The sequence below is a fragment of the Protobothrops mucrosquamatus genome, unplaced genomic scaffold (assembly GCF_001527695.2).
Source record: "Protobothrops mucrosquamatus isolate PMUCROS unplaced genomic scaffold, P.Mucros_1.0 scaffold8761, whole genome shotgun sequence".
NCBI lineage: Eukaryota > Metazoa > Chordata > Lepidosauria > Squamata > Viperidae > Protobothrops > Protobothrops mucrosquamatus.
In genome coordinates this window covers 2,507-13,254 of record NW_015394555.1, presented here as the reverse complement: position 1 = coordinate 13,254, position 10,748 = coordinate 2,507, and the positions used below count along the sequence as shown (strand labels likewise).

General features: G+C 43.6%; 1 protein-coding gene across 1 annotated transcript in view; it reads left to right on the top strand.

The window, feature by feature from the left end:
- Positions 1–1,059: 1,059 nt before the first annotated feature.
- LOC107300847 (extracellular matrix protein FRAS1-like) overlaps positions 1,060–10,748 on the top strand; it is a gene marked incomplete at both ends in the record, with an annotated part of 11,467 nt that continues 1,778 nt past the window's right edge. The window contains 2 exons of the mRNA XM_015830135.1: positions 1,060–1,251; positions 6,119–6,212. Coding sequence (XP_015685621.1) covers positions 1,060–1,251; positions 6,119–6,212 — 286 coding nt within the window. The remainder of the gene's footprint in view (positions 1,252–6,118; positions 6,213–10,748) is intronic.

Below are 10,748 nucleotides of genomic sequence, written 5' to 3'. Positions count from 1 at the left end.
CACTGTTAGGAAGTTTCTCCTTAATTCTAGGTTGCTTCTCTCCTTGATTGGTTTCTATCCATTGTTTCTTGTCTTCTGGTGCTTTGGAAAATAAGTTGACCCCCCTCTTCTTTGTAGCAGCCCTTCAAATACTGGAAGACCGCTATCATGTCCCCCCTAGTCTTTCTTTTCTCTAGACTGGCCATAGCCAAATCCTGCAATTGTTCTCCCTATGTTTTAGTCATCCAGGCATTTAATCAACTTAGTTGCTCTGCATTTTTTCCAGAGTTTCAATATCGTTTTTGTAGCGTAATGACCAAAACTGGATAGGATAGGATAGGATAGGATAGGATAGGATAGGATAGAAGGGACCTTGGAGATCTTCTAGTCCAGCCCCCTGCTCAAGTAGGAGAACCTATACCATTTCAGATAAGTGACTGTTTAGTCCAGTGGTGGCGAACCTATGGCACGGGTGCCAGAGGCGGCACTCGGAGCCCTCTCTGTGGGCACGCATGCCATTGCCCAAGCCTTGCCTCCCCCGCGACCCCCTCCTCACCACAGCCTCCCTGGAGGAGAGTCACCCCCTAGTGTGGCCGACGTGGAGCAGCGCAGCCAGGGACATGGCAGCCAGGCAGCATAGACAAGACTCTGCCCTCACGCCCCATCGTGCACAGTTGATGCTGCGGGGCGCGGGCAAGGGCGTGGCCGCCATGGTGCTGCTGGGCTGCCTGGACGATCTGGGGTGGGCCCTGGAGGCGGTGAATGGCCCTGCGGGCAGGAGGGGTGGGAGCAGAACGGGGGCGGGGCAGGGGATGGAGTGGGGGCGGGGCCAGTTTTGGGGCACTCAGTCTCTAAAAGGTTCGCCATCACTGGTCTAGTCTCTTCTTAAAAACCTCCAGTGATGGAGCATCCACAACGTCTGAAGGCAAGCTGTTCCACTGGTTGATTGTCCTCATTCTTAGGAAGTTACTCCTTAATTCTAGGTTGCTTCTCTCCTTGATCAGTTTCCAACCACTGTTTCTTGTCTTGCCTTCTCATGCTTTGGAACATAAGTTGACCCCCTCTTCTTCGTCTTCTCAGGAGGAGAACAAAGTCCGCCGCCCTGGGAAATGTTGTGAAGAGTGTGTCCTTTCCAAGGGCAGCTGTGTGCACAACGGCACCCTCAAATACCACAATGACCTGTGGAATGGTACGGACTGCAGCTTCTGTAGCTGTGATGGAGGCCAGGTGGCTTGTCGGAAGGCAAAGTGTGCCAAAGTGGACTGTGCAAAGGTAAGGAAAGGACTCCCATTTCCAAGTTATCTCTATGGTTTGCTTATTCAGAAGGTTTTTTAAGTGGCTTTTTTTTTAATTCAAGCTGCTGGAAACATCAGGGCCAGATACTGAAAGATAGTTAGTTGGTTCTCAGACGGAATAACAGAATAATGAGTTGGAAGGGACCTTGGAGGTCTTCTAGTCCAGGGGTCCCCAACGCCCGGTCCATGGATCGGTACCGGGCCACGGCATGCGAGGAACTGGTTTTCACAAACAAGCAAAGCCCCATCTGTGGGATGCAGGCAGCACACAAAACCACACACTCTCCGGTCTATGGAAAAAACTTTCTCCACGGAACCGGTCCCGGGTGCCCAAAAGATTGGGGACCTCTGTTCTAGTCCAACCTTTGCTCAAGTAAGAGACTCTATACCAGGGGTAGGCAACCTTGGCTCTTTTATAACTCATGGACTTCAACTCTCAGAATTCCTGAGCCAGCATGGCTGGCTCAGGAATTTTGGGAGTTGAAGTCCACGAGTCATAAAAGAGCCAAGGTTGCCTACCCCTGCTCTATACCTTTCCAGACAAGTCTCTGTGTTGGCTTTTTTGATACCTAGGATGCTGGCAGCAACCCGTGTCAACTATCAGCGCTAGTCAATTTGACTGTTCAGTTGACTGAGGTTCACGTCTAATGAATAATAATAATAATAATAATAAAGTTGAAAGGGACCTTGCAGGTTATTTAGTCCAACCCTCTGCTCAGGCAGGAAACCCTATACCATTTCAGACAAATGGTTGTCCAGTCTCTTCTTAAAAACTTCCAGTGTTGGAGCATTCACCACTTCTGGAGGCAGTTTGTTCCACTGGTTAATTGTTCTCACAGTCAGAAAATTTCTCCTTAGTTCTAGGTTGCTTCTCTCTTTGGTTAGTCTCCATCCGTTGCTTCTTGTCCTGCCTTCAGGTGCTTTATGGCAGACCCTGAGATACTGGAACACTGCTATCCTGTCCCCCTTCGTCCTTCTCTTCATTAAACTAGACATACCCAATTCCAGCAACCGTTCCTTATATGTTTTAGCCTCCAGTCCCCTAAGCATCTTTGTTGCTCTTCTCTGTACTCTTTCTAGAGTCTCAACATCTTTTTTACATTGCGGTGACCAAAACTGGATGCAGTATTCCAAGTGTGGCCTTACCAAGGCCTTGTAAAGTGGTATTAACACTTCACGTGATCTTGATTCTATCCCTCTGTTAATGCAGCCTAGCACTGTGTTGGCCTTTTTGGCAGCTGCAGCACACGGCTGGCTCATATTTACGTGATTGTCCACTAGGACTGCAAGATCCCTTGTTCAGAAGGAATGTTTTAAGTCTTTGATACAATCTAGAAGAAGATGTCTCCAACTCCCTGAAAACATTTAAAGTACCCCAAACCTTCCCCTTCCAATGCTGTTGTTACATCAAGGCACTGCTTTGTAAAACCTTCAATTATTAACTAATTCCTTGTTCGGGCCTGGTAGAAAAAAGCAATTTTCTGTCGGTTTGCTTGAACTCAAGCAGCCCTCTCAGGGTTTCGACACTGTTCTCTTTCACATAAAAGAGTAGCTTGTTCAAGAGAGATTGTGACCCTTTCATGCAGCAAGAGAGATCAGGACCTCTTTTTGACTTGAGCAATGAAGTCAGTACAGGAAGGTCAAATTGGAGACCTGCGATGAATTTAAGTGAACCGGGAGATCCAGGGACTGTCCAGGTAAAGAAACCGGCTCCTGTAGCATTTCTTTCTAGGCTTTTCCATTGAGATGAACCAATGCTTATAGCCTGTATCCAGTTTTGATCACTCCATTATAAAAAAATAGATGTTGAGACTTTGGAGAGGACTTAACAGAGGGATAGAATCAAGATCACATGAAGTATTAATATCACCTTACAAGGCCTTGGTAAGGCCACACTTGGAATACTGCATCCAGTTTTGGTCACCACGATGTAAAAAAGATGCTGAGACTCTAGAAAGAGTACAGAGAAGAGCAACAAATATGATGAGGGAGCTGGAGGCTAAAATATATAAGGAACGGTTGCTGGAATTGGGTATGTCTAGTTTAACGAAGAGAAGGACGAGGGGGGACAGGATAGCAGTGTTCCAATATCTCAGGGGCTGCCACAAAGAAGAGGGAGTCAAGCTATTTTCCAAAGCGCCTGAAGGCAGGACAAGAAGCAACGGGTGGAAGCTAACCAAAGAGAGAAGCAACCTAGAACTAAGGAGAAACTTCCTGACAGTTAGAACAATTAACCAGTGGAACAACCTGCCTCCAGAAGCGGTGAATGCTCCAACACTGGAGGTTTTTAAGAAGAGACTGGACAGCCATTTGTCTGAAATGGTATAGGGTTTCCTGCCTGAGCAGGGGGTTGGACTAGATGACCTCCAAGATCCCTTCCAACTTTATCATCATCATCATCATCATCATCATCATCATCATTAATTACTATTATTATTATTATTATTATTATTATTATTATTATTATTATTATTATTATTATTATTATTATTATTATTATTATTATTATTATTATTATTATTATTACTGGGCTAAGAAGAGCAGCAAAGATGATTAGGGGACTGGAAGCTAAAACATATGAAGAACGGTTAGAGGAACTGGACCTGGCTAGTCTAGTGAAAAGAAGGATTGAGGTGACATGATAGCCGTATTCCAATATCTGAGGGGCTGCCACAAAGAAGAGGGGGTCAATCTATCTTCCAAATCCAAACCACTCAAAGGCAGGACAAGAAGCAACGGATGGAAACTCATCAAGGAGAGAAGCAACCTATCGCTAAGGAGAAATTTCCTGACAGTGAAAGCAATCAGCAAACGGAATGACTTGCCTTCCGAAGTTTTGGGTCCTCCATCACTGGAGGCTTTTAAGAAGAGACTGAACAATGACTTGTCAGAAACGATATAGGGTCTCCTGCTTGAGCAGGGGTTGGACTGGATGACCTCCAAGATCCCTTCCAACTCCGTTCTGTTCTGTTCTCTTGTCCTAACCCTTTGTGGAAGTCTGGATTGTGTAAGATGAGGAATTGGGGAAATCTGAGAAACTAGTTAATCTACGAAGACGTGTGTGTGGCAAAATGAAATCGTGTAAGGCTAAGACTTGAGTCCCTTACTCAGATTCTATTGTATAACTTCCAAACTGCATAGCACAGTCAGAGAAGTGAGAGGTACAGACATTTAAAAAAAAAATTAAAAAAAAATTGCTGTGGGGGTTACTGTTCCTTCTAATTAGACCTGGATTCTTATCAGATCCATGCCAGATGTACATGCTGAAAGCAGATCTCGTACCTTTATGGAAGGTTCATGGTGAGGTTGTGCGAATCAAAGATATAGGTGCTGTCAGTTTAGCACCCTACAGCAGGAGTCCCCAACCCCCGGTCCGTGGGCCAGTACCGGGCCGCGGCATGCCAGCAACCGGTCCGCACAATAAGCAAAGCCCCATCCATGGGATGCAGGTAGCACACAAAACCACAGCCCCTCCAGTCCACAGAAAAACTCTCTCCACGGAACTGGTCCCTGGTGCCCAAAAGGTTGGGGACCTCTGCCCTACAGTATTCCATGGAAAGATATTGTCCTGTGTAAAAGAGGCAGAGAAGCAAACCGCAACCTCCAGCAGATACAATTCAATTTATGAAACTGGATTCTCCACTTTCTCCCATGAGTTGATTTGGGGCATTTTTTTAAAAGTTTTTTATTTATAATACAGTTAAAAAAGAAAACATTGGACATGACGTAACATTCCAGTATAAACATTTCTATCAAATTATTTCTCTTCTTCCGTTTAGTTCTTTATCTCTATAAATACGTATGAGTTTTTTTTATACAATACTTAATTCATTTCTCTATTTGCTAACCTAAGATTATATACATTTCCATATTAATGCTAATCTATATCCCCAACAGTCCTCCTCGACTCCCACCAATAGTAAAATTTATCCCAGATTTCAAAGTATTCAGATCCACTTTTATCCTTCAGTTCCATCGTAAGCCTATCCATTTCAGCACAAGATAGTATTTTGTATAGTATTTCTTCCTCTGTGGGAGTTTCTTTGTTCTTCCATTTTTGTATGAACGCCAATCTGGCAGCTGTCAAGATGTGCAACATCAAATAAACTATCCCCTTGTCATATCCCCTTCCTGACAGTTAGAACAATTAACCAGTGGAACAACCTGCCTCCAGAAGTGGTGAATGCTCCAACACTGGAAGTTTTTAAGAAGAAACCGGACAGCCATTTGTCTGAAATGGTATAGGGTTTCCTGCCTGAGCAGGGGGTTGGACTAGATGACCTCCAAGGTCCCTTCCAACTTTACTACTACTACTACTACTACTACTACTACTACTATTATTATTATTATTATTATTATTATTATTATTATTATTATTATTATTATTATTATTATTATTATTATTATTATTATTTCTCTGTGGTTATGCCCAATAAAAAAAGTTCAGGTTTTAACTCTTTATCTCCAACATTAATATTTCTTTCAACCATTTTCTTATCTTATTCCAATAATCACAAGCTTTAGGACATTCCCACCACATATGATAATAGGTCCCTATTGCTATTTTGCATTTCCAACATATGGGTGAGAGATTTGGGCCCATTTTGGCTAACCTTGTGGGTGGGAAATGCCGACCTAGTGGCATTTCAAGGAGAGTTTGAGTGTGCAGCCTTTATACAGCCAGGATGATACTTATCTTTTTGGAAGGGGACTTAGTGATGGAATGAGGCTGATAAAAACAGGCTTTTAAAGGCTGTGTTCCAAGGGGAAAATTCTCTCGGTATCATTAAAAAAAAAAGAAGCTGATTCTAGGTATCTTGTTGTAATGTTCAATTTCTCTGCAGGGTGAAGAATTATTTCATTTACAAGGCAAGTGCTGCCCTGAATGCATCTCGAGAGGGGGTTCCTGTGTTTACAAGGAATATACCAAAGATGTAAGTAGCTTGCAGATTTAACACACGTAAGAGTTGCCAAGGTAGACGCTGGCTAGAAAAATATTCGGTAACATGAAAGCATGAAGTACATGTTGATCAGTGGACACCAATATCTTGCAAATGTAGACATTTCTACTACAAGGTTGTAGTTTGTGCACAAGTAGGCAACTCCTCAACTCCTCAACCTTCAAAGATTTTTGACTTTTATTAGCTCCAGTCAGCAAGTCCAAAGAAAATTCAGGCTGAGTATCGTGGAAATGTTAATATATTTTGAAGCATTGGATTAAGGAATATTAAAGTTGTTGTTAGTTGCGAAGCCGTGTCTGACCCATTGTGACCCCATGGGCAACGTTCCTCCAGGCCTTCCTGTCCTCTACCATCTTCTGGAGTCCATTTAAGCTCACGCCTGCTGCTTCCGTGACTCCATCTAGCCACCTCATTCTCTGTCGTCCCCTTCTTCTCTTGCCCTCAATCTTTCCCAGCATTAGGCCCTTCTCCAGTGAGTCCTTCCTTCTCATTAGGTGGCCAAAGTATTTGAGTTTCAGCTTCAGGATCTGGCCTTCTAAAGAGCAGTCGGGGTTGATCTCCTCTAGGAGTGACCGGTTTGATCGTCTTGCAGTCCAGGGGACTCGCAGGATATCCCATGGTCATTTATTGCATCCTTCTGTCCAAAGCCAGACTATCCCACCTGATTGACTATCTATAGGTACTCCTCGACCTACGACCACAATTGAGCCCAAAATTTCCCTTGCTAAGCAAGACAGCTGCTAAGTGAGTTTTGCCCCATTTTACAACCTTGCCACAGTTGTTAAGTGAATCACTGCAGCTGCTAAGTGAGTAACACAGTTGTTAAGTGAATCTGGCTTTCCCCATTGACTTTGTTTGTCAGAAGGCCGCAAAAGGGCGTCATGTGACAGACAGCCCCTGACGCCACAACCATCATAAATATGAACCGGTTGCCAAGTGTCCAAATTTTGATCATGTGGACCATGGGGATGCTGCAACGGTCATAAGTGTGAAAAACAGTCACTTTTTTTCACTGTCGTAATTTTGAACAGACACTAAACAAATGGCTGTAATTCAAGGACTAGCTGTATTTAATCTTCTCCAAGGCACAGGCATCACAGTCTTAAGAGATATTTGAAAAATTTTCTCTCAATTGCTGGTTTGATTGAGTAGGCTTATACTGCTCAATAATCTTTTGCAGGACCTCTCTATCTCAATTAATTTGCTACCTTATAATAATTTGGAACCGATGAATAATGATGGTAGCAGCTGCATTGGTACAACTGAATGCCTACGAACAGTGCAATCGATACAAGCACACACGGAGAATCAATTTTGTCTAAATTATAACATTCCCGCCTGCAGTTTCCTTTTCAACCTTAACAGATGAGGGCAACTTAGCTATCTGTCACTTGGATGTATGTTTTTAGAATCTGGAGATTTGCAGACCGATGTAATCGTAGGGCCAAGCCAGTTTCATCCCTAAGTATGAACACTCTGTTCGGAGAAGCACAGACGTTGCCGTTTTTGTGATGCGGTGCTATTCTACAAATCCTGTGCTAGCAGCATGAAGCAGGCAGCTTCTGCTTCTCCAGGAGAGCAAGGAAATAATTTTAACTCTGCGGGACTTACTGGCCTAGGAGGGGCAAGCCCACAAATCTACAAAGGTGGTTAGTTTCATTCTGTAAAATCTGCTCTCCACAACCCTGTATTCTGCTGAGTTTCGCTTTCAGTGCTTTTTCTGCAGAGCCCAGAACAAGAAAATATCCTTTGAAGTGTAAACGATGCAGATTGAGTGGGCTGAAAATATTGAATTTCCTAACTTGATTGGGCCTTGTTCGGTGTTTTTGGTTCAGGTGGTGATGCAAAAAAGAACTCCCAAGCTGCGTGCACACAGCATGCAGATAGTCCTCAACTTGCAATAATTGGTTTAGGGATCGTTCGAAGTTACAATGGCACTGAAAAAAGTGCCTTATGAACATTTTCTCACACTTAGGACCTTTGCCACGTCCCCATAGTCAGATGATCAAAATTCAGACACTTGGCAACTGACTCGTACTTAACGACGGTTGCAGTATTCTGGGATCATGTGATCTCATTTTGTGACTTTCTGATGAGCAAAGTCAATGGGGGAAGCCAGATTCACTTAACAACTGTGTTACTAACCTAAGAACTGTGGTGATTGACTGAACAACTGTGGCACGAAAAGTCGTAAAATGGGGTAACGCTCACTTAACAAATGTCTCACTTTGCAACAGAAAATTTGGACTCCGTAGCGGTCGTAAATCGAGGACTGCCTGTAGATAACTGTTGGTGCAGCCTAGGTCTGCATTGAAAAATAGATCAATTTAAGCTAAGCATATTGGGTGAGTGCAGCCAAAGAAAACTGAATGGCGTGTTGATGCTCATCGCTCCAAGACTGCCCTGGCCAAAGTATGTGACTCTTTAAGTTGCATAGATTTGACAACAACTTCACCCTAACACTGATGATGTTACCTAGTTTGGTAATGAAATGTCTGCAAGGAAACAACCAAGCTCAGACAGCACCAAGGACCCCACAGTTCAACTCTGTGATACAAATATTCTTTTTTGTTGTTTCTTCCCATGTAGTTAACTCTCACATCAATAGCTGTCAATCATTGGCTGATTGTCCTTTAGGAGATAGAATGAGTTCTCTAGAACAAGGTCCCCAACCCCCAGTCTGTGGACCGGTACTGGGCCGTGGCATGCCAGCAACCGGTCCGTACAAACAAGCAAAGCCTCATCTATGGGATGCAGGCAACACACAAAACCATGCACTCTCCGGTCCGTTGAAAAACCTTTCTCCACAGAACCAGTCCTTGGTGCCCAAAAGGTTGGGGACCTCTGCTCTAGAAGCTCTTACAAAAATTTCTGAAAGTTGCTGAGACAACAGAGTTTTTTTTTTTTTTTAGTTTCTAGTAGCCAGTATTTGCCATCGTAATCTGTCCAAGTCCTGACACATTGTGTTGTGCACGCTGCCATTCTTTGTAGATAGCCGTGACCTTGCTTTTCGAAGAGGTTCCACAGCTATAAAAGGCCTCTCTTGAGGTCTTTGGGTTGAGCTTGGGAACAGGAGAAGCTTAATGGATGGAGACACTCTGGAAATATAGCAATTTTCCTTGCGGTAGTTCAAACCTCACATTAGGCAGAAGGAAGTTAGCTTGTCAGTGCTGAGAATAATTGTGTCGTGTTCTTGAATGGGTCTGTGACGGCTCAGCGGTGAAAGACGCTGAGCTTGTCAGCTGGGAAGCTGACAGCCCGGGTTGGAGTCCCGAGCACTGTGCAGTCGGTTGAGCTCCTGTTCTTGCCTCAGCTCCTGCCGTTCGAAAGCCTGCAAATGCGAGTAGATAAATAGGTACCACTTCAGTGGGAAGGTAACAACGTTCCATCTCCAATCTACAACACAGTCCTTTCAACAGTTCCAAGAAGGCCCCACACCCATTTGCACCACTCAGGTGACCCTGAGGACACAGATAAACCTCCAAGTGGCTTCAACAACTCTCTCAAAGAATGCAAATGACCAGCTGTCTGCAAGGAGTATAAATCCTTCCATTCCCCACCATCCAGTCAGAGCTGAAGAAGCTTCTTGGATGAGAAGCGAAACGTCTTCAAAGAAAAAACAAGAAAGTCCAATTGCCTCCTGAAAAAGCATCTTTGGGACGTTGGCTGGCTAAATTTTTGTGTTCGTATGATTTACTGTCCTTCCTGAAAGAGAAGGCTGGGATGTGAGGCATCGCCAGCCCGAGTTTGCAGTTATTTATCTCTGCTTAAGCCCCACTTAGCTCAGTGAAACCTACTCCCATTAAGGTATGTAATCAGTTGCACAACTGTCTCTCCAACCCAAAGCCCCGTAATTACTGTTTCAACGGCTTTCAGAAGTACTCCTGGCCTTCTGCAAGTGGATGCTGTAAATGTGTTTACTCGTTGCAGTTCAGCTGTTGAAAGAGAACTCTAAACACAGAGCAAATGTAGCATGATGGCTTCACGAATGGGGCTTTTTTGTTTTAAAAAAAACCCCGTTATTTAAATAGTTTATCCGTCAAACTTCATAATAAAGAACAAAGCATGCTTAGGCATGTGCGTGTGCATGCAAGTGCAGACACACCCATCTGTAAAAGCAACAGCATACAAATTTCTGTTACAGATTGGTGAAATATGTAATTTCAGATCCAAAATCAGCCAGGACGTTGGGCCAGCTGTCATTTCTCAGCATGATCTTCTTTGCAGGGTGGTTGTGAGGAACTTTAAAAAAATAAGAAGATGAAAAAGTGAAGATCTATGCTGCTTCTTGCTGCTCAGAAGGCTGAATAATAGTTTAATAATAATAATAATAATAATAATAATAATAATAATAATAATAATAATAATAATAATAATAATAATAAAGTTGGAAGGGACCTTGGAGGTCATCGAGTCCAACCCCCTGCCCAGGCAGGAACCCTACACCATTTCAGACAAACGGCTGTCCAGTCTCTTCTTAAAAACTTCCAGTGTTGGAGCATTCACCACTTCT